The sequence below is a fragment of the Dreissena polymorpha genome, chromosome 7 (genome assembly GCF_020536995.1).
Source record: "Dreissena polymorpha isolate Duluth1 chromosome 7, UMN_Dpol_1.0, whole genome shotgun sequence".
Classification (NCBI taxonomy): domain Eukaryota; kingdom Metazoa; phylum Mollusca; class Bivalvia; order Myida; family Dreissenidae; genus Dreissena; species Dreissena polymorpha.
The window spans coordinates 54,907,868-54,934,454 of record NC_068361.1 but is presented as its reverse complement, the minus strand read 5'-3'; the positions used below and the strand labels follow the sequence as shown (position 1 = coordinate 54,934,454).

Below are 26,587 nucleotides of genomic sequence, written 5' to 3'. Positions count from 1 at the left end.
CGCTCGTAGATCGAGGAAAACGCGTGCAAAAACTGCATTGTGGAGTCTGGATGTCCACGGAAGTCTTTAAAACCAAATAACGGGTTTGCAATCAGCTCTGGAATTCACTAATGATTATGGACATACTGCTGAGACATTTTTGTTAAAATGTTCTGTTATATCTGGCTTCTAAATCTGCCCAATAATTATTGCACTTAAAGGTTTGATACATTGCATTATCGTCTGCAAAATTCATATTTATGAGAATCTATCTAAATAAGGTTGATATTTCACTTTTATAGGATTGAACTTATGACACTTTATCTGGGCAATGATTATTTTGTTAATTATTCATATCCCATTGTAAATTTCACTTCAACTTGATACACATACTCGAATAATATGTATGGGACTCTTCTAAATAACTAAAGGTGCATGGTGCCGAGAAAATTGTATTTCGGGGAGTTCGTTCCTGCATATTTTATAATACTGTCAACATATCTGAGGTTTGCTTTATTGATACCATGCTGTTTTGTCTAAAGTAAACGGTATTTTTATACAGGATATATTTCACATCTGATCTGAAAAAAACGTCATGAATTCGTATTGTCGGTACTAGGAGATTAATCAAATGAATATTTGAAGCATCTGTCAGTATAACAAAAAAGTTTACTTACACTTATCTTGTCTGTATTTAAGATATTAGTCTGGTTATTGATGGCTCGAAACTGATCTAGTAATCCGAGTGTTTTTTAGCATTAATTTTGTGATTTAATTTTATTATTGATGTCTTTATCAATATATTATTTTATTTCTCAACCTAAAAAAATGACGTAATGATTCATGAGGGAAAATACTTATCCTTTATTTGTTGATATTTGTTTCTGGTTTTCCCTTCATTCGTTGTAACCACAAATTCTTTCTTCTAAAAGCCATTATTCATTATTAATATTGATGAAGGTTATATGACTCATTTAATATTGTTATTACAAAATTAAATTGGTACTGTTTCTTATATATAAACACGAAGTGATGAAGCTATTGGTGGAGTAACATTAAAGTTGTGCACATGTAACTAAGTATCGACACCACTTTACTTTACACTTTACTGCATGTATAAATCATTTGTGCGTATGGTAAAAGTATTGCCGTTTTTTATACCATGGTGTATTTTTACAATTTTAAAAGAATGCTATCAATATACATGTAAATTGTCATACGATATAGTTCAGCATATATGAGCCGTGCTCTGTCAAAAGTGGGTTAAATGCATGTGCTTAAAGTGTCGTCCCAGATTAGCCTACGCAGTCCGCACAGGCTAATTAGGGACGATATTTTCCGATTTTATGATATTGTTCGTTTAAAGCAAGTGCCTCCTTAACAAAAGTCTATTTAAGGCACACAGTGTCGTCCCTGATTAGCCTGTGCGGACTACACAGGCTAATAGTGGACGCTACTTTACGCACATGGATTAAACCCCCTTTTTACAGAGCACGGACCATATATAGAGTAATGCGTCAACGGGACTCGTTGAATGTAAAATCAGTGCCTTCAACTGAATTCCCATTGTTATTAAGGTAAATCAATTAAGTGCATTTCTTCTGAACTACTGTATATGTATTACTTTCCCTTGCTCGAGGTTTAACAGTTAGGATATTTGAGTAACACGGTTTTGTTCGTGATGGATATGAAAACCGACTTTTATACCATATCGTTATTCAAAATGGAATAAGCGAAAACGGAAAGAGTTGTGTTTAAAAGAAAAGATTGATTTTATCGAGGCAAGTGATGGGAAATCTCAACGACGATTTATTCGGCATTGGAAAGACTCGGGTTCAAGCTATTCTAAAAAGAAAACCTCGACTTTTATTCGACAAAATGCTAAGCAGACGACAATTGACTCATTCGTTAAGTAAACATCAAGGATCTTGATGAAAAGTACATATACATGTATTTACACTTCTTTAATGAACAACTTGAAATACTATATTTGTACAATGTATAAATACAATGTATAAACGGATGACTGTTATATTGTATGCAAACAGATAAAAGTTCAGTGAATATTTACGTTGTTGTAATTATATGTCCATCAAATTCATGAAAACTCAGAATTAAGACCACCTCGCTATTAAGACCACTTTTGAAAAGTCCCACAAGTGGTCTTAATAGCGAGTTTTCACTGTATTGATAAAGACATCAATAATAAAATTAAATCACAAAAATAATGCTAAAAAACACTCAGATTACTAGATTAGTTGCGAGCCATCAATAACTAGACTAATATCTTAAATACAGACAAGATAAGTGTAAGTAAACTTTTTTTGTAATACTGACAGATGCTTCAAATATTCATTTGATTAATCTCCTAGTACCGACAATACTAATTCATGACGTTTTTTTTCAGATCAGATGTGAAATATATCCTGTATAAAAAATACCGTTTATTTTAGACAAAACAGCATGGTATCAATAAAGCAAATCTCAGATATGTTGACAGTATTATAAAATATGCAGGAACGAACTCCCCGAAATACAATTTTCTCGGCACCATGTACCTAGATTTATTAAGAAGAGTCCCATACATATTACTCGAGTATGTGTATAAAGTTGAAGTGAAATTTACAATGGAATATAAATAATTAACAAAACGATCATTGCCCAGATAAAGTGTCATAAGTTCAATCCTATAAAAGTGAAATATCAACCTTATTTAGATAGATTCTCATTAATATGAATTTTGCAGACGATAATGCAATGTATCAAAACTTTAAGTGCAATAATTATTGGGCAGATTTAGAAGCCAGATATAAAAGAACATTTTAACAAAAATGTCTCAGCATTACGTCCATAATCATTAGTGAATTCCAGAGCTGATTACAAACCCGTTATTTGGTTTTAAAGACTTCCGTATACCTCCAGACTCCACAATGCAGTTTTTGCACGCGTTTTCCTCGATCTACGAGCATTATTCATTCGATCCTTCCTTCCGTCCGATTTGTCGAGCGCACCAATTCATATTGGTATATGGTGAATATTCATATAAATGTACGGTCTTTAGTACCAACATCTTGAAACTGCGTTGGCAAGTATGTTTGAGGTTCTGCAATTTTGACACGCGAAAGGACATTGTCCAGAGACGCGTGAACCATAGTAGTAGATTTTATTTCATTGCGTCAGATTTTGTATTTGAACATTGAACACTTAATGAATATTATTACAAACACACCTTTGACGAAGAATCCGCAAGCGAATTCTGTTTAAACAAATAATATCATATTATTTTAACAAATTTAAGATTTACTTTTCGTGATATGAGTTTTCGCACAATAAATAAAAAAATGTTGATGGCGGAAGTGATAATTTTCTAAAAATAGCGACTACAACGACCGCAGTCGACTGACCACACAGTCATGCGACCACAGTCGCGGCAAAATTCTCCGTGAACGCGACAATTTGTCAGTTGGCGGCCGACAACCGTCGGTCGACCGCACAGTCGCGCGACTACAGTCGTGATTTGTAGTTTTTTATTAAACCGGACCCAAGACTGCTCGTCGCTTGACGCTTTGTCGGCATTCAAAACCCGTGCAAAATGAACGCGGATAGTTTCGAGTTTAATCATGGCGGCCTCCATGCGACTTGTTCATCGAATGTGAAGACAATTTCGAAGAGAGCGAGTTTTTAGAGATAGGTTGAATCCATTAGACATGTACAATGATGATGAACTTTTCCGTCGATTTCGCTTACCAAGGAGTGAGCTATTGGAGCTAATAGACACCTTTGCTGTAGATCTAGAATACGTTTCCGAAATTTATACAATATTGTATCATCAATATGCGTATTCCCCATCCAATACAAGGATGTCTCGAGCAAGGGAAAGTAATACATATACAGTAGTTCAGAAGAAATGCACTTAATTGATTTACCTTATAACAATGGGATAAATATGTTTTATCATGCTAAACGTCGCGTCATTTATTTTTCTACCGGCTTATAAAGAGTAGTATTAATACAAAAGAGGAGTGCAAACTGTTCACTGAAAGTTAAAGGTTAGTCCCACAGCAAGGCAATGCGCAAATAATCCCGGGTTTATGTGCACCAATATCATTCAATAAACTGCGCATTAAGGGCAACTTTCTTTGGAACTTATCTTGGCCTATAATTCGCAAATTGTACACGTACGTTGAGATGAATTCAGTTGAAGGCACTGATTTTACATTCAACGAGTCCCGTTGACGCATTACTCTATATATGGTCCGTGCTCTGTAAAAAGGGGGTTTAATCCATGTGCGTAAAGTAGCGTCCACTATTAGCCTGTGTAGTCCGCACAGGCTAATCAGGGACGACACTGTGTGCCTTAAATAGACTTTTGTTAAGGAGGCACTTGCTTTAAACGAACAATATCATAAAATCGGAAAATATCGTCCCTAATTAGCCTGTGCGGACTGCGTAGGCTAATCTGGGACGACACTTTAAGCACATGCATTTAACCCACTTTTGACAGAGCACGGCTCATATATGCTGAACTATATCGTATGATAATTTACATGTATATTGATAGCATTCTTTTAAAATTGTAAAAATACACCATGGTATAAAAAACGGCAATACTTTTACCATACGCACAAATGATTTATACATGCAGTAAAGTGTAAAGTAAAGTGGTGTCGATACTTAGTTACATGTGCACAACTTTAATGTTACTCCACCAATAGCTTCATCACTTCGTGTTTATATATAAGAAACAGTACCAATTTAATTTTGTAATAACAATATTAAATGAGTCATATAACCTTCATCAATATTAATAATGAATAATGGCTTTTAGAAGAAAGAATTTGTGGTTACAACGAATGAAGGGAAAACCAGAAACAAATATCAACAAATAAAGCATAAGTATTTTCCCTCATGAATCATTACGTCATTTTTTTAGGTTGAGAAATAAAATAATATATTGATAAAGACATCAATAATAAAATTAAATCACAAAATTAATGCTAAAAAACACTCGGATTACTAGATCAGTTTCGAGCCATCAATAACCAGACTAATATCTTAAATACAGACAAGATAAGTGTAAGTAAACTTTTTTGTTATACTGACAGATGCTTCAAATATTTATTTGATTAATCTCCTATTACCGACAATACGAATTCATGACGTTTTTTTCAGATCAGATGTGAAATATATCCTGTATAAAAATACCGTTTACTTTAGACAAAACAGAATGGTATCAATAAAGCAAATCTCAGATATGTTGACAGTATTATAAAATATGCAGGAACGAACTCCCCGAAATACAATTTTCTCGGCACCATGCACCTTTAGTTATTTAGAAGAGTCCCATACATATTATTCGAGTATGTGTATCAAGTTGAAGTGAAATTTACAATGAGATATGAATAATTAACAAAACGATCATTGCCCAGATAAAGTGTCATAAGTTCAATCCTAAAAAAGTGAAATATCAACCTTATTTAGATAGATTCTCATAAATATGAATTTTGCAGACGATAATGCAATGTATCAAACCTTTTAGTGCAATAATTATTGGGCAGATTTAGAAGCCAGATATAAAAGAACATTTTAACAAAAATGTCTCAGCAGTATGTCCATAATCATTAGTGAATTCCAGAGCTGATTGCAAACCCGTTATTTGGTTTTAAAGACTTCCGTGGACATCCAGACTCCACAATGCAGTTTTTGCACGCGTTTTCCTCGATCTACGAGCATTATTCATTCGATCCTTCCTTCCGTCCGATTTGTCGAGCGCACCAATTCATATTGGTATATGGTGAATATTCATATAAATGTACGGTCTTTAGTACCAACATCTTGAAACTGCGTTGGCAAGTATGTTTGAGGTTCTGCAATTTTGACACGCGAAAGGACATTGTCCAGAGACGCAACCATAGTAGTAGATTTTATTTCATTGCGTCAGATTTTGTATTTGAACTTTGAACACTTAATGAATATTATTACAAACACACCTTTGACGAAGAATCCGCAAGCGAATTCTGTTAAAACAAATAATATCATATTTTTTTAACAAATTTAAGATTTACTTTTCGTGATGTGAGTTTTCGCACAATAAATAAAAAATGTTGATGGCGGAAGTGATAATTTTCTAAAAATAGCGACTACAACGACCGCAGTCGACTGACCACACAGTCATGCGACCACAGTCGCGGCAAATTTCTCCGTGAACGCGACAATTTGTCAGTTGGCGGCCGACAACCGTCGGTCGACCGCACAGTCGCGTGACTACAGTCGTGTTTTGTAGTTTTTTATTAAACCGGACCCTGAAGCGATAAGTTGGTAAACACGTGCGCAATTCCCGGGGCGTGTCATTTTGGAACAGTAATTTAGCAATTCAACCAATCAACAATAAGCACGTGCAGAAACGGACACTAACGACCAATCAAAGTTATAATTGAGTTCTATGCAAATTAACCTGTAAACAAAATGAAGATGTTTTGTCAGAATAAAAAAGGTCTGCGGTTAGATTTGATTGAAGGGCATTGTTGCTTGCTTTCGCGGGCTGGGCCCGTTGCGGGCTTCGCGTGTTTTCTTGTATTTGACAAACATTATGAAAACGTTGTGTTGTGTTAATAATCAGAAATAAAACGTAAAGAAAACAGAATTGGATTCTATTTACGTTTATTGTGTCACGACGAACTATGCGACAACGTTTTTATAATCCAAATATATTGATAGGAAGTAAAAGTGTTTTCTTAAAGTCATGTTTCGTAGCTGGAATTCATTGTATATGTGATGTATAAAAAATGGAACCCTTATCTCTCTTTATGCATTATGAATTGAATAAAATGTACAATTTGATCATAAATTTCATTCAATACACAGGGGTGACAAGAGAAATACTTACATTTGGAATAAAAAACATGTATATCTTGCCCTACAGAACAAATTATCAAACCCTTTTTGCCCCCATTTTTACAGTACTGAAAAAAGAATCTGATGCAAAAAGACTATACACAATTCTAAATAACAGTAATGAACATCCATCAGTTAAAGCAAAATGGTGTACACAACTTTATATATACATGTATATATATATGTATATTAATTAAAATTGTTCAACTTAATTCTAAATTTGTGATTGTGAAGCGCAATGAAATATGGTTATAATGTTTGCGCTATATACATGTAAATGCTATGTACATGTATTTGTACCTGTATTCATGGAAGCAATTTGTTTTACGTGTCAACACTACAACTAAGTACTATGATATATGTTATTCTATGTTGACAATTCTCCAAACATGTAATTATAACCGCGACAACAAAGACTAATATGTCGTGTAAACCAATAAAAAATGGACAAAATATCACAACAGTGATTTCTTCACAGAACAATTAAGCAAGCAATTTAAAAAAAAAACATAAAAAAAACAATATATACGCAGTACAGATTGTGTATAATTTTGAGAAAGATATTTTTTATTGCAAACAAACTTATGATAACTCAATTTATTTTAGTTCCGAATCCGAGTTCCGCCCTCCCGTGCACAAGAGATCCACGCCCGTGCAAAACGTGGCGTCAGTGGCGAGAAAGAGGCAGGCTAGACCGATTTCTCGAGGAGAACCCAAGCGATGCATTTGCTGAAATACACGAATACAAGTATTCAGATAACGGTCGTATTAACTGGAAAGTAAACAATACATAGACTTTAGTGTAACACAAAAAACAAGTAATCAAATCAATAATGTATAATTGTTATGTGTCCATTATCATCCTCAAAAGCCAAAACCAACGTTACAGTTACGTCGTTTTTATGTACCGCCACTTGGTTTGTGCTAGTATTAGCATAGGTCAAAGACACAAACAAGAAACCATTTTGTTAATGAGCCAAAGTGACGCGACGATTCGAAAACAAAACTTAATTACTAGACTGTATAGTATCCGTGACTGAATACTTACACTGATTGATTCCCATCGGTGAAGAAACTCCGGTGGTTGTTGTTGGATGACGGCCTGAAACATTGGCGTGTCTATCACTCCTGGGAAAATGCTGTCAACATCAAGATTAACAACTAAGTCGTTATTTCATGCGAATGTCTAACCTATTTAGATTCGGAATTAAACATTTTTCTGGATAATCTGTGTATTAATGTTCTTAGAGACATATTGCCCGCTTATATATAATGGACCAAGAGCATTTGAATTCATAATTCAACACAATAATGCTGCTGCATACCTAAAACATATACTTGTTTGACAATCGCTTTATCTAATGGTATTTTCAATTATTGTGCCACAATATTTTCTGTAAATATAACAACATGAGTTTCTTTAAAAAGGAAGAGAATTAATTCAAGGTAAGCAATCCGGTTTCACCTATTGACACGAACTCCATTTTTTACTTCATCTATGGCGAAACTCTTCGTAAGGGCGGTTACTCCTCCCTATCGTAAACAATAACATATTAATCTGTCCACCATTGGTAAGTCAGTTAGTTTTCTATATAATGCACACTTATGCACTTGTCCGTTAAATTCAACGGAAAAATAATTTCCTGCATAACATTGTAATGGGAAATGTTTTTAATGCGTCAATTGTGAAACACTCAAAGGCATATTTTTTTTACTTGAGAAACAATTAAGAGGTAGTTTACTTTACGGTTTAGAATTGAAATTTAATTGCAATGTCATGTTAGGACAATCCGTTTTAATTCATGTCCGCAGAAACTCACGACAAAGTATCACTAATTAACCAGCTACATGAATTTAAGGGCAATTACCACGTCTTCTTTATCCATGTACCCTATTTAATGTTGCAGGAAACTTCTGCAATGTACTTACACAGCTTTTATGTATGAAAGGCATAATACCTTTGATGCATTGTAGAATCCAGTGGATTGGTTTGCCATAATCCCGTTAATACTGGATATGTTGACGACACTTCCTTTGGTCTTGCGAAGATGTGGAATGGCGCACTGAAAAACAAGCGAAAGCTGGTCGAGGTCATTATCAAAGTTTGTCATTATACCAAATGACTACAAAACCATCAAACACATTGTTTTTATATTTTGGCCAAATAGTTATAAAAGATAAACTTACTAGTTATAGTTACCTTAATTGTTCCGAAGTACGCAACCAAATTGATATCAAGCAGTCTTCGGAAATCTTCCATCGTGCTACTCTCGAGGGACGTTCTTACAGCTGTAAAGACAAAACAGTGACGCATATTACAGCCGTTGATAGGGCTTCACATTGCTTTACTTCACTGTTTAGAAATATCCGTAAAAAAACTACCGTATATGCAGTTTACTATCAATGTAGATTACATCAAACAGACTCTTAGTTAAGTTTGGCTATATAATGTGTACATTATAAACTTGTATAGTCATTAGTTCCTTCATGAAAAGTATACCTGTTGTGAAATGTAAAATAAATGATTATATAATTCGTTTAGTGCAGTGAAGACATGATAACATATAAAATGTAAATAATGATATTTGCACCGCGAAACCTGTATTTTAACATTTTATCGAATTATTTTAATACGATTGGTTTTATATCATTGTATTTTATAACGCTATGGTAAACATTATAGGCACTATGTTTTATAAAATGGAATCTTTAAAGATCTGTTTGTGTACAAATGAAAGTAAAACACGACTCATACTCACATATACCAGCATTGTTTACAAGGCAATCAATTTGGCCAAACTTGTCTACCACGGTATTGACTGCTGTCTGTGTATAAAAAACGGATTGACTTGCTGAATATTATGCCATGTGATTCGTGGCACTTAGAATAGTTAGATGTATAATGTATGTGTGTATAAATGCAGGTGACTTGTGGGATATACAGTGGAACTTAATGTGTCAACAAAACAGAAGAACAAGACTGATTGTGCATTAACCAACCATACCTATGTAAAATAGGTGGAGATATGTCATCATTTATTATTTAGCTGATGGATATGCCTTATGTGCAGTGATGGCTACGGATTGCAATTGCATGTATCAGTTAAATGTCAAATTGATTATCTAAACCACTCGGTGGTATACATATTGAATTCAAGGTTTTCAATGGCAATGCACAAGGGCCGACAGTAAAGACATCTCCAAATAACCTGATTCAATTCCCCAGGTATGTCCCTACCCGAATGCTCTCCTCGATGGTCACGTTACAATTTACGTAGAGAATTTCACCGGAGTTTAATGTCCCTCTAAGTTTGTCTGAAAAGGGATAAATAATGTGTTCACAATTTATACAACAAATTGTTTGCAAACATCGTTACATGTTTTGATTTGTGTATCCTACTGTTATATACGTTCAAGTGTTGCTCTACACAAGTATAAGCCAAACGTTTTACTATTCGCCTCATAGTTCAATGTTAATGTGCTTATGGTATATTAATTTAAGTTCTTAATATAGATGTGCATAACAAAGTGACAACGCCTTGAAATAGCTAAGTTTTGATCGTAATCCTATAATTGTTCAACTAACAATTGTTCTTTAACGCTAAAAGTATGTTGAAATGACGTTTATTTGATAGCAGTATTATTTATATGACGCAAGAAATCATGTTTTAAATCTTGTGAATATTTCATAATTTATCACATTTGTACACTCAATTTGTGTGTTTCATTTACGAAATTACGGGAAAGTTTAATTTGTTCAACTTGTCGTCGAAACACTGTCATTATAAACCATATACTTTGTGATAAATACTTATACGACTTATTCTTACCGTCTATATCAAATATGGCTACCTTCCCGCCATTTTCAACTGAAATAACAATATGTGCAAAAATAATGATAATACACTGTGGATATAAATTATAAAGAAATACATGTTTCAATTATTTACACGCGTTTGCCAGTACATAATCTATGTATGATTGATTGTATACTCTTCTTAATTGCCTTGAAATTGATTGTATGAAATCTCCGGTGAGTTCGGTGGACAAACAGTTAGCTTCGTCAAAAGCGAAGGAAGTTCGGTAACGTCGATAGTTTCCGGATCGTGTCTTTTCGTCGGCTAGGTGGCGCTCTGTTCGCCAGTATATAAAGGCTTGCAAATAGGCAAGTTGGTAACTTCTCCTGCGAATGCGAGCAGGCGACATCTGAAGAAATTGTGCAGTACTCTAAAGAACATTTCTCTGGAGCATTTGGGTAATTACGTTGACTTCACAATATGGAAAGGATCACATGACCAAACCCGACACAAGACGAGAAGGCCGTGGAAAGGATCTCATTATTAATCCCCACAGGACGAAAAGGCCGTGGAAAGGATCTCATGACCAAACCCCACAGGACGAGAAGGCCGTGGAAAGGATCTCATGACCAAACCCAGGCCATGGACAGGATTTCATGACAAAAACCCACAAGACTAGAGGAAGTGGAAAGAATCTCATGACCAAAGCCCACAGGACGAGAGGAAGTGGAAAGGATCTCATGACCAAATCCAGGCCGTGGAAAGGATCTCATGACCAAACCCCACAGGACGAGTGGAAAGGATCTCATGACCAAACCCCACAGGACGAGAAGGTCGTGGAAAGGATCTCATGACCAAACCCCACAGGACGAGAGGAAGTGGAAAGGATCTCATGATCAAACCCCACAGGACGAGAGGAAGTGGAAAGGATCTCATGACCAAACCCCACATGACGAGAAGTCCGTGGAAAGGATATCATGACCAAACCCCACAGGACGAGAGGAAGTGGAAAGGATCTCATGACCAAACCCAGGCCGTGGAAAGGATCTCATGACCAAACCCCACATGACGAGAGGAAGTGGAAAGGATCTCATGACCAAACCCCACAGGACGAGAAGGCCGTGGAAAGGATCTCATGACCAAACCCCAAAGGATGAGAGGAAGTGGAAAGGATATCATGACCAAACCCCACATGATGAGAGGAAGTGGAAAGGATCTCATGACCAAACCCCACACGACGAGAGGAAGTGGAAAGAATCTCATGACCAAACCCAAGCCATGGAAAGGATCTCATGACCAAACCCAACATGACGAGAGGAAGTGGAAAGGATCTCATGACCAAACCCCACAGGACGAGAAGGCTGTGGAAAGGATCTCATGACCAAACCCCACATGACAAGAGGAAGTGGAAAGGATCTCATGACCAAACCCAGGCAGTGGAAAGGATCTCATGACCAAACCCCACACAAGATGTGGCCTGACTCTGAATCATACACCCGGATGTGTAACCCAGCGCTCTACCGAGCAAGCAGGTCCGGCAATACATGGGATCTTACTGAGACGATTATCCAACATATCAACAATTTAATGGTCATACAAAACCTGTGCTTGATTGTTTAAGATTGGAGAGAAAGTTTAGACAAAAACAAGCATGGTGACCCTGGGTCCTTTGAGGAAGTGTTTGACACAATCAAAAGGTTCAGAAACATATAGCCCACAAGTCTGTTTAATTGACTGTCTTTTTCGTATACACAAGTGGCTAGAAATGGCAACAGGAAACGTCTGTAAATTGCGCAGTCTGAAACAACTTAACGTAAATTGATTCACTTTATTTTCATCATAGAATTAAACAATTGGCACACACAACTTTATAATCAAAATATAATTTCTTATTTACGGAGAATTACCGCGAAACCAAATATACCGTATTGTTTTCTAGTATTTAACAATGTTAACACAACCAAGAACTTGTAAATAACACAGACCCCGGACAAACACGCACTTGTCAAACAAATATATATATATAATGTAATTGATTTTCGAATGCTTTATAACCCTGCATATACACGACCCATGCAGATAACGACAAAACTATAACAGGTGTACATTGAAACAAATCAGCGAATGAAAATGCTTGTATGCTGCGTATGTTGATTATTATAATTGTAATGATCATTAGGAGTTATTGCTGTTTAACTCTTTCTTCTACTCGTGTACCTTCTATGGACACAGTTACATGGATGTTCAGACGCAACAGAACTCTCCTTTATCAGTATTAATATAGGAAATAAACAGCTCAGCTTAACACGCAGATGCTTATATTATATATATATATATATATATATATATATATATATATATATATATATTTATATATAAATCTATATATAAATATATATATACAAATCCTTTATGCAGCTAATGTGCTTACTTTGTGCTGCAAGTGCACCTTTGTGTCACACATGTAACATTGTGGCAAAAGTGTAACTTTGTGCCGCACAAAGGTGGCCCTAAATACTAGCATGCATTGAAAAGCACCGCGTGTGTCTATGTGCCGTTACAAAGCTTATGGAGTCCATTCTATTTGGGACTGTTAAACTTGAAGCTTTCGTTAATAGAATGATCAGCCATATGTGTGCAAATGTATATAACATTTGGTCAACATTGGCCATCTCCAAATGAAGTCAACAAACATCAACACTGATATGTGAACATAGTTCAATTATAGATTTAATAACATAATTATAAAACAGCAAACCATCCAATTAAGTTCATTTATCTGCAACTTCCCAAATTAATAATTACATAGTCCCTGGTTCATTTATGTGCATGTAAATTATATGGGTTATGCAAAGTAAGACACAATAAAATAAAACATCTGCAAATAAAGAAAATAAGCTTTAAATGCTATCAAACATTTGATATTATTAGTACACATCTTCAAACTATCCTGATTTAAAAGTGTGTATGTCTTGCAAGTCAGTAGATATTATACAGACTGAAAGCTTGTGGTTTATAATGTACATGCTCCTCTCACCAGAAAATTAACAAAAGTACAGCTGCATGTATATTCAAAACAACTAATATGGTCCCATTTTATTACAGAGCTGAATCAATAATGTACCATTTCCAGATACAAAATGAAGGCAAAAACGATGTTTCAATAATATCAATATAATTAAAAATGGCATACTTCAAACAGCAATTAACAAATTAATGTACTAGTAATCACCATGACCAAACAAGAGGGACATGATGGCCCTGAATCGCTCACCTGACTAACCAAATACAATCCCAACCCAGTTTTCATCAAGATAAACATTCTGACCAAATTTCATAAAGATTGGATGAAAACTGTGACCTCTATTGTCTACACAAGGTTTTTCAAATATTTGACCTATTGACCTAGTTTTTAACCCCAGGTGACCCAAATACAATCCCAACCCAGATTTTATCAAGAAAATCATTCTGACCAAATTTCATGAAGATTGGATGAAAACTGTGACCTCTATTGTCTACACAAGGTTTTTCTATTATTTGACCTAGTTTTTGACCCAAGATGACCCAAATACAATCCCAACCAAGATTTCATCAAGATAAACATTCTGAGCAAATTTCATAAAGATTGGATGAAAACTGCGACCTCTATTGTCTATACAAGGTTTTTCTATTATTTCACCTAGTGACCTAGCTTTTGACCTAGTGACCTAGTTTTTGACCCAGATGACCCAAATACAATCGCAACCCAGATTTCATTAAGATAAACATTCTGGCCAAATTTAATAAAGATTGGATGAAAACTGTGACCTCTACTGTCTACACAAACAAATTGTTGACGTTTTTTCTATTATTTGACCTAGTGACCTAGTTTTTTACCTCAGATGACCCAAATACAATATCAACCCAGATTTCATCAAGATAAACATTTTGAACAAATTTCATAAAGAATGGATAAAAACTGCGACCTTTATTGTCTACACAAGGTTTTTCTATTATTTGACCTAGTTTTTTTACCTAGTGACCAAGTTTTTGACCCCAGATGACCCAAATACATTCCATAGCCAGATTTCATCAAGATAAACATTCTGACCATATTTCATAAAGATTGGATGAAAACTGCGACCTCTTTTGTCTACACAAGGTTTTTCTATTATTTGACCTAGTTTTTGACCTTGTGACCTAGTTTTTGACCAAAGATGACCCAAATACTATCCAAAGCCAGATTTCATCAAGATAAACATTCTGACCAAATTTCATAAACATTGGATGAAAACTGTGACCTCTATTGTCTACACAAGGTTTTTCTATTATTTGACCTTTTATGTGATCTAGTTTTTGACCTAGTGACCTAGTTTTTGACCCCAGATGACCCAACCCAGATTTTATCAAGATAAACATTCTGACCAAATTTCATAAAGATTGGATGAAAACTGTGACCTCTACTATCTACACAAACAAATTGTTGACTGACGCACGCACGCACACATGCACGCACACACAACAGACGCCGGACATCACACAGTCACATAAGCTAACCATGTCACTTCGTGAAAGGTGAGCTAAAAAACAACAATTGTTCTGTGATTGAAGTTCAGATGCAACAATTTCATACTCACTTTGTGACTTGCACTTAACTAACATATTAACCAAACAAAACTAAACTGCAAGCATGTGAGCACAATAACTACTAAGTTCACCTCATTTACAGATATGCTTAGCTTGCCAATTAACAAAAACAATGACATAATGTACACAAGTGTAATACATACATTTACATCAAATTAACATTGGTAATAATCTGCTTAGAAACAAAAAGTAGAAAATGCTTAGAAACAAAAAGTAGGAAACTGTTCTCACTGAAACTGACCAGGCATAATGAAGCCTGCCCATTCATTGTCAAGTTATGACTGACACCTTCAAAGTTAAAGCAACAGCATTTCAAGAACTTTTAACGAAACCTATTATGAACATAAGCATCGCTCTGGGAAAACAGGGCTTAAAGCATGTGCATTGTATTGTCCCAGATTAGCCTATGCAGTCTGCACAGGCTTATCAGAGACAACAATATGCCTAAACTAGATTTTGGCTATGATGAGACTTCCTTTAGATGAAAAATAAAATAAAAGAAGGTATCCTCCCTGATTAGCCTGTGTGGACTGCACAGACTAATCTTGGGCGATATTTACCCATAAAAGCCTTATTCCCAGAGCACAGGATATATATTTCAACAATTAAACCATCCATGGGACTGTTAGGATATCAGAGTGTTCAATTTTCACCTTCAGTTTCCTCTTCCATTTCCTCGTAATTCTCACTGGCCTCATTGTCCTCATTGTCAGCTGCTGTATCTTGGCTCTCATCGTCAGGGTCGTCCGGAGACTCCTTGTACTCTGTTGTATTGTCAGATTCACCTGCATCTACAGATTCATCCACATCTACAGACTCATTCTTAATTTTGCCTTCAAGACTCAGGCGAAACTCTGGCTTCAGAATATCAACAGTCTCGCTTGACTGATGATCATCTTTGTGTTTCTTCATTTCTTCTATTGCCTCCGTTTTGAAACGGCAGTATTTCAGTTTGCAATAGAACTTTTTACCAGTCATATGGGTTTTTATGTGCTTATTCAGGTAGCGCTTTATCTTGAAGACTTTTTCACAGAGAATGCATTCAAACTTGTCGTTGGTGACTCCACAGATCTGGAGATGTTCCCTGTATCTGGAGGGTTTTGAAGTCTCATAGAAACACTTTTCACAGACATGGCGTTTTGATGATGACCCTGCATTTGGGTTCATGGTCCAGTCGTCATTCTCTACATGATCGCTCTTCAAATGACGTATCAAATTGCGCTTCACCCTGTAGGCTTTGCCGCAGTATTTGCAGCCGTACAATGGATCAGAGAAATAGCATGTCCTGCAATGCTCTTTCATTCTGGAGGGACGGTCCGAGACATACGCGCATTTCAAGCATTTGTACACTTTCTTAAAGACACAATGACCATGCTGATCTTTCATGTCCTCTTCCGATGTTGCTTCAACATACATCTCTTCAATGTTTAGACGATCTGCTTTCTGGTTATGTCTTTCCATATGTTCAAACAGCTGCTCCTGTGAGCATTGTGTTTTGCAAATACCACAGTTAATAATTCCTGCAGAATTGCCTCCCTCTTCTACTTCATTCATGTCATTGCTGTCCTCATCCATTGTGTCTTCAATATAAGACCTGCTAGCTATATTCATGGAATGTTCCATATCAGTTTCCTCAGCAGCATTCACAGAATGATCAGCATTCTGAGTCCCTCCGTCACTGATACCATGGGTCTTAAAATGTTCACCCATGTCTTTCTTAAGGCACTCTACACCGCACAGTCCACACGCAATTTTGGCCTCTGGAGCATCATTACCCTCAGCTGCCTGCTTATCCTGATCAGAATGCTCCTTCATGTGTTCCTTAAGCAATACATATGAGGCAAACTCCTGTCGGCAGATGTAGCATGTGGTGATGGTAAGCACCAGAGACTTGCCTGGAACAGATGGGGACACCTTAGACTTGCCTGGAACTGATGGGGACACCTTAGTTGGAGCATTTGGAAGTTGAATGATATGGCTTGCTGATTGACGTGACATCTCAGGACTCTTCATTGTAACTGGTGATATATTCTTATTGGCGTTCACATCCGTTTTACCAACAGCCATTTTTCTAATGGGTGAGTTAAAGGCCAGGTTAGAGGAGCTCTCTACTGATTTGTTAGCCGAGTTGAAGTCCTTGATTGTAGATAAAGGAGTGAGCAGTTTCTGTTCAGGTTTATTCTGCGCTGCCTGTTGAGCGGCATACTGAGCCCGTAACTTACTGCTGGCAGGTCCCAGCAGCTTCAACACTTTGGCTTTAGGAAACACAGGAATATATACACTGTTTGTTAAGTTGTTATTGGGAATGACATTCCTCATGTTTGACTCACCCACTGATAAAGTTGGGGTAGTACCCACAGGTGACAAGGGTTCTTTCTTAATCATCTTTTCTGCAGACTTCCTGGCTCGTTGTGTTTCTACCAGCTTCATAAGCTTTAGGACTTTAGCTTGATGACTCAAGTCATCTTCAGTTTTTCGTTTCTGTGCAAGATATGGAAATACTGTTGGGTCTGCCAGATCAGTTCCCGAAGGCACTGCAGTTGAGCCTGTGGAATGAGCGATGTGGGAGATCAAGGCTGTTTCTTTGAGCAAGGTATTCAGGTGGGGAGTTCTGCTGGAATGAGGCTGGTCAGGGCTGGGTGAGGCATCAGACTCTCTGCTTAACACTGGCATGGCATCATCTGAAATACAGAAAAAACTTTGATCAACAATGTCATATACTTAGAATAAACAAGCAGCAATATATAAATTTATTATCATAACTGTCAATGTTAAATTTGAAGAGACCTAAAATATAACTGATGTACATGTATTCACAATACAAAAAACTGTGGAAAACTCTAAATATAAACAAGAGACAGATTCCCCAAAAAACAGGACCTTGACACCCATCACTCAATCCTTTGATGACATATCGAATGGATACCAATTTAACACTTAATGTCACAAAAGACCTTGACCTTTGAACTAGTGACCTGCATTTCAATACGGGTCATCTACTGCCCAAGACCAATACACATGTGAAGTATCAAGCCAATCAGTCAATTTATTGATGAGTCATTGATCTGAAACAATTTTCACACTTATTGTGACAGTGACCTTGACCTTTGACAGTGACCCCAATTTTGATGGGGGTCATCTACTGTTCATGGCCATTGCATATGGGAAGCATCAAGCCAATTGGTCAATTTGTTTAAAAGTAATTGATAGCAAACAATTTTCACGCTTATTGTGACAGTGACCTTGACCTTTAACTAGTGACCCCAATTTTAATAGGGGTAATCTACTGTCCAAGGCCATAGCACATGTGAAGTATAAACCTAATTGGTCATTTCGTTGACAAGTTATTGATCTGAAACCATTTTCACACTTATTGTGAAAGTGACCTTGACCTAGTGACCTCAATTTCATCTACTGTCCAAGGTAAATGCATATGTGAAGTATCAAGCAAATCAGTCAATTCATTGACGAGTTATTGATCAAAAACGAACTGTTCTACAGACAGACCGACTTACTGACTGACAGACATCCAGCTGTCTTCTTCGAAGAGGGGGGTGGGGGGCATACAAATAGGATATAATGCTCGAAAAGATTCATATTTACAATTGAAAGTCTATACTTATCACACACAATAAATTTGCACTTGAAGTCTCTCCTTACCACACACAATTATTGTACCTGTCCTCTGTATTCTTATATTTATAGACATATGTTACCTACATAACTTGCCTTGGACATATCTTATAATGGAGATCAAAATGCTCATTTTGCTAACCTTGATAATACATCTGAGCCATACGAACATTTAACCTTAATAAAAACCTTGATAACAAGCAAAGATAATGTTCAAGACTAGGACTCAAACGGGTATTTTTTTAAATTTTGGTTGTGGTCAGTATATCAAATTTAAACAAGAGCTCTTTCAAAGACAGATCCATATAGCTTTTTCCCTCCTATAATTGCTTTAAAAATTCACCTCTCATTTTTATTTAGAATAAAACAATGACAAAATGTGGACAACAAATTAATAGGCAAGATAATTTTTTCTAAAAAGTTCAATTATTTTTATCAAACCCAGTTTGATCATGATCTGATTTAGCATTTGTAGCATTACATTTGATTAATTCTTTATAAACAAAGTAGAACAAGAGTTCCACGGTCGGAGACATTATGCCACCCAAACAGGGCTTTGAACTCGTGACACCAATTTCAATAGGGATCATACTCTGTCCAAGGCCAATGCATATGTGAAGTATCAAGCCAATCAGTCGATTGGTTGACAAGTTATTGATCAGAAACAATTTTCACACTTATAGTTACAGTGACCATGACTATGGACCTAGTGACCCCAATGTCAAAAGGGGTCATCTTCTGTCAAAGTCCAATGCATATGGGAAGTATAATGTGAATCGGTCAATTGTTTGAAGCGTTATTGATCAGAAACAATTTTCACACTTATTGTGACAGTGACTTTGACCTTTAACCTAGTGGACCCAATTTTGATAAGGGTCATCTACTGTACAAGGACAATGCGCATGTGAAGTATCAAGCCAATCGGTCAATTTGTTGACGAGTTATTGATCGGAAAGGTTTTTTTCACAATTATTGTGATAGTGACCTTGACCTTTCACCTAGTGACCCCAATTTCAATAGGGGTCATCTAAGGTCTTAATCCAAAACACATGGGAGGTATCAAGGGAATATATAAATTGTTTGACGAGTAATTGATCAGAAACAATTTACACACTTATTGTGACAGTGACCTTGACCTTTGACCCAGTGACCCCAATTTCTGTATGGGTTATCTTCTCTACAAGACAAATTCACATGTGAAGTATCAAGCTAATCGGTCAATTTGTTGACGAGTTATTGATCAGAACAATTTTCACTTGTGGGACAGAGACCTTGACCTTTGACCTAGTTACCCCAATTTCAATAGGGGTCATCTACTGTCCAAGGCCAATGCACATGTGAAGTATCAAGCCAATCGGTAAATTCTTTGACGAGTTATTAATAAATGATGTTCACACTTATTGTGAAAGTGTCCTTGACCTTTGACCTAGTGACCCTAATTTCGATAGGGGTCATCCACTGTCCAAGGCCAATGCACATGTGAAGTATCAAGCCAAAGTCAATTTGTTAACTATAATTGATCAGAAACGAACTAGTCTACCGATAGACTTCCAGCAAACTAATATATCCCCTCTTCTTCGAAGGCGGGCATAATAAAAAACAAGATTGCCATGATTAGCCTTAAATGCTCACCCGAGATGATTGCCCTTAAGTGCTCACCTGAGATGATTGCCCTTAAGTGCTCACCTGAGATGATTGCCCTTAAGTGCTCATCTGAGATGATTGACCTTAAGTGCTCACCTGAGATGATTGACCTTAAGTGCTCACCTGAGATGATTGCCCTTAAGTGCTCACCTGAGATGATTGCCCTTAAGTGCTCACCTGAGATCACAGACACCAATTGCTAACCTGGTTCTCTAGTTTGTTTACCACACCTGACCCAGATTTAAACATGACCTTCATATTATTATCAAAATAGACATTCTGACAAAGTTACATTAAGACGGAGTCGTAAATGTGACCCTAGTGTAATCACAATTTTTTCTTTGATCTTTGATTTTAACTTATTTTAGAAGCATCTGACCCAGATTCAAACTTGGCATAGATATTGTCAAGATAAAAATCTGACCAAGTTTCAGTAAGCTTGAGTCATATTTGTTGCCTGTAGAGTAACAAAAGATGCGTTTGTCGGAAACACTATGCCCCCTACTGCGCCGCTTTGATTTATTATATAAAAAAAATATCATTTGGCAGGCTACCATAATTTTCACAAGGGAAGTAATATTTTTTAAAGGGATATAATAAAAATATTACTTCCCTTGTAAAAATTATCTGTACCTGCAAAATGATAAATAGAAATTATCTCCCTTGAAGTTTGTTACTTCCCTTGAATTAGTTTTTTTGACATTTGACCTTAAAGGCTGACCAAGACCTTTCACCACTCAAAATGTGCAGCTTAATGAGATACACATGCATGCCAAATATCAAGTTGCTATCTTCAATATTGCAAAAGTTATCGCCAATGTTAATGTTTTTGGACGGACAGACTGACTGACCGACAGTTCAACTGCTATATGCCACCCTACCGGGGGCATAAAAACAAATGTTTTTCTAACATTTGAAAAGGTAACATAGTTTTTATGCATGCAACCAAGATTCAAATACAGCCTAAGTCTTGCCAAAATGAACATTCTAACCAGGTTTCATCAATGTTGCCTCAATAGCAGTACATGTAACAATATTTTTCCAATAATTGACCTGATGTCCTTGTTTTGGGATGCATGTGACCCAGATTTGAACTTGAAAATGCCAAGTTAACATGCCAAACAAGATTGATCAAGATTGAGTTATTATAATGATCTTTAGAGTGATAAACATTCTAACCAAGTTTCATTAAGAAATTTTTCATCAGATGTTTTCACGTCCATGTGTCTCAAACTTACATTTATGTGTTAACACATGCAGACAATTCTACTATGAATTCTTCCTTTATTTCAATAAAAAAGAAACAAAACAAATCAAACGCATCTTTCAAATTAAAGCAATCGAGTAAATCACAAGATCAGGAAATCCAAAAATAAATGATTTCAAAAGCACCAAAAATAAAGCAATTAAGCAATAAAACAAGAGCACCGCTTACCGGGTGCCAACGCTCGGCTGCGGGTGCAGTTTTAAATAAATGAAAGCTAGTCAGAAGATATTTTTTTTGTATGTTAAAGGTCACAGTGATCTTGACCGTTGACCTAGTGACCCAAAAATGGGCGTGGCGTGTAGAACTCATCAAGGTGCAGCTACATATGAAGTTTCAAAGTTATAAGTGGAAGCACTTTGATTTTAGAGCAAATGTTAAGGTTTTAGCTTGACACGGACAACACGACGAGCTGGCTATGACAATACCTCGGGTTTACTCCGAAAACAGACGAGCTAATAACGAATGACAAATAGGTTATCATATACGTTATATACCATTTATGTAATCAAATACTTTTCATAACAGATAGGTAATCAAATAAAATATATTAATTGTACCAAATACAACATATTCTTATGAGAATACATTCAAGAATTAACATGATAATTATTTGTTAATTGTGCTAACATGTATTATATCATTCTTAAAAAGTAATTGTCATTATAAATAAGTATATGCAAGCCATTCAAGTCACCTAGGCAACAAGCAAAATTGTGTTCAGTATAATTTATTACAGACTTGCACTTATCAAAACATGAACTAGAGTACAGTCAGTACACATGAAATAAAATAATCATATATAATCTGGTTATTAACAAGTACCACAAGTTTCTTTGATATACACAAGTGCACCCTGTCCACATTGCAATAACACTGGACTTAATGCAAGAACATATTGAAATCATCATACCCTTACTTCTTGATTTCTCTTTAACAATCACTGTCACCCACGGTGATATCAAATCGATCATAGGTCCTTAGGAAATTGTGTACACATGAGAAAACATGTATGCCCAAAGACTTGCAGCCAATATTTAAATACACAATAAACATGTGCCATCGATTAAAAAAATAAAATTGCATGTTTGTGTGACCTTGATCCTTATCTTACATGGAGCTCAAAATAAATCAGCATGACCCTTCCCTTCAGGCAAACCAGAATACTAATTTATATAATCTTTCTATACATATATTATGATGAAACAAAAGTCCCTATGACCTTGTCCTTTGACCTGCTTAACTAAATGTTGATAACCATTTTCCTTTCCTCCAGAGTAACAAGCAATCCAATTTAAATTATCATGGGTGAAAGCAGTCTTCAAGTATTAAGTGCCTGAGACCATAGAATCAAAATCAAGAGGTGCCTTCCTTTCCTCCCAAGTCAGCAGTACACTAAGTACTGAGTTAGATGATCCTGTGTAAAAGTGTACACCAATTATCGTGCAGATTTTTTAAAATGATTTAATGACACAATCCCACTATGATGTTAGAGCATTTTGTAAACCCTAAATAAATACCGTCGCACACAGCTTCTTCTTTGGCAAAAGCACTTCATCACATTGACGTAATGGACAATCACCTCCAAATAATGCAATATTTAGTAATAATGTAACAACATTTTGATGAATATATATAAGTTTTCATAGTGCAGGACCTTGTGGTTTCAGAGATGTACTTTTGCTGATGATGATAACTACATATTCATAATAATTACTGAACAAAAATTTGAAGTCAAAAATGGGCATAACTTTTGTAATGTTATAATTAACCTTGGACATGAACAACTGCATATAATAAGGAACCATGCATGCACGTTAGAATGTTGATTATATATAGTCTACTATACCAACCATTCGAACAAAATTAGCAAAGAAAAGTAATGAAGAAATTCTCTACCAAGACTGATAGGGACAATCAACCAACAGCATTTGAATTAACACTTGCTTAGTGCACTTATTATGTATACAATTCAGGCAACATCTTTGGATATCTCACCGGTAACACACTTTCAAATAATAAACAAGAGATGTGTTTGTCAGAAACACAATGCCTCCAATTGCGCCGCTTTGAAGCCATAAATTTGATCTTTGAAGGATGACCTTGACCTTTCATCACTCAAAATGTGCAGCTCCATGAGATACACATATATGCCAAATATCAAGTTGCTATCTTCAATATTGCAAAAGTTATTGCAAAACTTTAACCTTGGTTAAAGTTTTGGGACATACACATACAATCACTTATTGACTGACACAATAACAGACAGGCCAAAAACAATATACCCCCGATCTTTTGATCCCGGGGCATAAATAAGACAATTTCAAAACCCATTATTTGTATTACTATAACAAAGACATTAAGGTATTTTGTATAGTAAATCGATTTACAAAATAAGCAACATAAAAAAACACAATGTATTCAGTAACAGCACAACACCAGTGACAAATAAGCAACCTAAAACACTAACAAAAGGGTAATAAGCAGGCAACCTTGTTTATCCTGTTTTATACAGGAGCACATAAACTCAATATTAACAATCATGACCAAGAAGTAAAAACAATATGTATTCAAAGAGGAAACAACACAAGTCCGTAAGGCAAAGATGCCCCATTTCCCACTTTTGTCCCATATTGTGTCAAAGACAAGTTGTTGTTTGATATGTTTTATAGAAGAAAGGTGATACACGCCACAAATGGTGTTATGATGATTTACATTCGTGCTAATTTATTTTAAAATCAATAAATAAATGGCAACTATGGATGAGACAGGAATTCTAAAACTGTTATATAACCAATTTCAATTTTTACCTCTAAATGTAACCTTAGCCTTTCAGGTAAGGAGACACTAGTTATATGCAGCACACTGTCTCTGATGGTAGACAGGACTTTTAAATGTGTTTTATGGCCAAATTCGTCCTTTGACCTCTATGTGCAACCTTTGGCCTCTATGTGCGACCTTTGACCTCTACATGCGACCTTTGACCTCTATGTGCGACCTTTGACCTCTACGTGAAACCATACATTTTGAGGAAGGGAAACAGGTGTAACAAACAACAAATTGTCTTATGATAGTTGATATTTGTGGCATGTTGTTTTAATATCTTATATAAAAAAAAATAGGGGCCGAGGCAGGAAATTCCGCATAGAGGGACAGATGCACCGATCCGCAGGACAGACAGCGCAACTGATATTAGCTGCCTTCTTCAAAGGTTGTCATAAAATAAACACAACTTTGTATTCATTTGTAACTAATATTTAAACATTTCATTGATAAACTTTGTTCATTCAATGGCTCAACTCAAAGCTGACACAGCTAAAACCACATGTAGGCTAACCATTCACTTAGTCTTGTTCTCTTTTATTATAAAATTTCCTTTTGGAAAATTCCTTCTAAAAAGGATCTAGAACTATTTTGAAAAAATAATTGGAAGCACTACATAATGGAATTATAATTATAATATATATATTAAATATAATGCACCTACCAGTACTTCTTCTGTATTGTTTACACGTATGAAGGGGGTGGAGGGTTATTTAAGCTTTTAAGATAAACTTTAAAATTATAACACTTAAGCAAGTTAAAGAACATTAACAACTAGAGCTTAGTCACAGACGTGACGTATACCCCCACGTGCTGCATTGACACAGACTATTTTGCATGCTGTCTTTACAAAACAAGAGGAGCTAATTTATGGCGATTTTTAAGAATTACTATGCCATTATCATTTATGGCTATTTTTTACCTTTGAACTCAAAGTGTGACCTTGACCTTGGAGATATCGTCATAATTCTTTCGTTTGACACACCGTCCACTGATGGTGAACAAATGATTTTAAAATCTCACAATGAACGACAGAGATATGGCCCGGACATGCTCATTTATGGCCTTTTTTACCTTTAAACTCAAAGTGTGACCTTGATCTTGGAGATATCAACGTAATTCTTTCGCCCGACACACCGTCCAATGATGGTGAACAAATGTGCCAAACGATTTTAAAATCTCATAATAAACAAAATAGTTATTGCCCGGACAAGCTCATGTATGGCCATTTTTGACCTTTGAACTCAAAGTGTGACCTTGACCTTTGAGATATTGACGTAATTTTTTCGCGCGACACATCGTCCAATTATGGTGAACAAATGTGCCAAATGATTTTTAAATCTCTTAATAAATGACAAAGTTATGGCCCGGACAAGCTCATTTATGGCCTTTTTGACCTTTGAACTCAAAGTGTGACCTTGACCTTTGAGATATTGACGTAATTCTTTCGCGTGACACAACATCCAATGATGGTGAACAAATGTGCCAAATGATTTTAAAATCTCACCATGAACAACTTAGTTATGGCCCAGACTAGCTTTCTGGACAGACCGACCGACAGACAGACTGACCAACAAAGTGACTCCTATATAGCCCCCATTACCATTGGTAATGGGGGTATAAATATAAAATGAATAACAGAAGTTGAATATTATTTATAACTATATATTTTGCTTTTTAATTCAACATTGTCTTCAGAAGTCTGCTGTCTGAAAAGGTGTTACAAGCTTATTTTTAACACATCACCCAAATACTTCTAGACAACATTTTCCGCAAAGAAAATGACCAAAGCTTAAAATTAAACCCAAACCATGTTTAAAGTTTAATTGTTGTTTCATAAAATATCCAAATAAATATATTAACTAGAATCAATGTTGCAATTTACAGAAAAGATTAAACATTTACTGTTTCTAAAAGTGGATGTTAC

General features: G+C 35.9%; 1 protein-coding gene across 5 annotated transcripts in view; it reads right to left on the bottom strand.

The window, feature by feature from the left end:
• Window positions 1-26,587, bottom strand: part of LOC127838321 (zinc finger and BTB domain-containing protein 41-like) — a 138,960-nt gene that overhangs the window by 98,118 nt on the left and 14,255 nt on the right. For 2 of the 5 annotated variants that reach the window (XM_052365994.1, XM_052365995.1), the window contains one exon: window positions 13,377-17,977. In XM_052365994.1, coding sequence (XP_052221954.1) covers window positions 15,939-17,977 — 2,039 coding nt within the window. In that variant the 3' untranslated portion in view covers window positions 13,377-15,938. Of the gene's footprint in view, window positions 1-13,376; window positions 17,978-26,587 lie in introns of those variants that run through there. The other 3 variants (XR_008029769.1, XR_008029770.1, XR_008029771.1) reach the window with 3 other exon arrangements.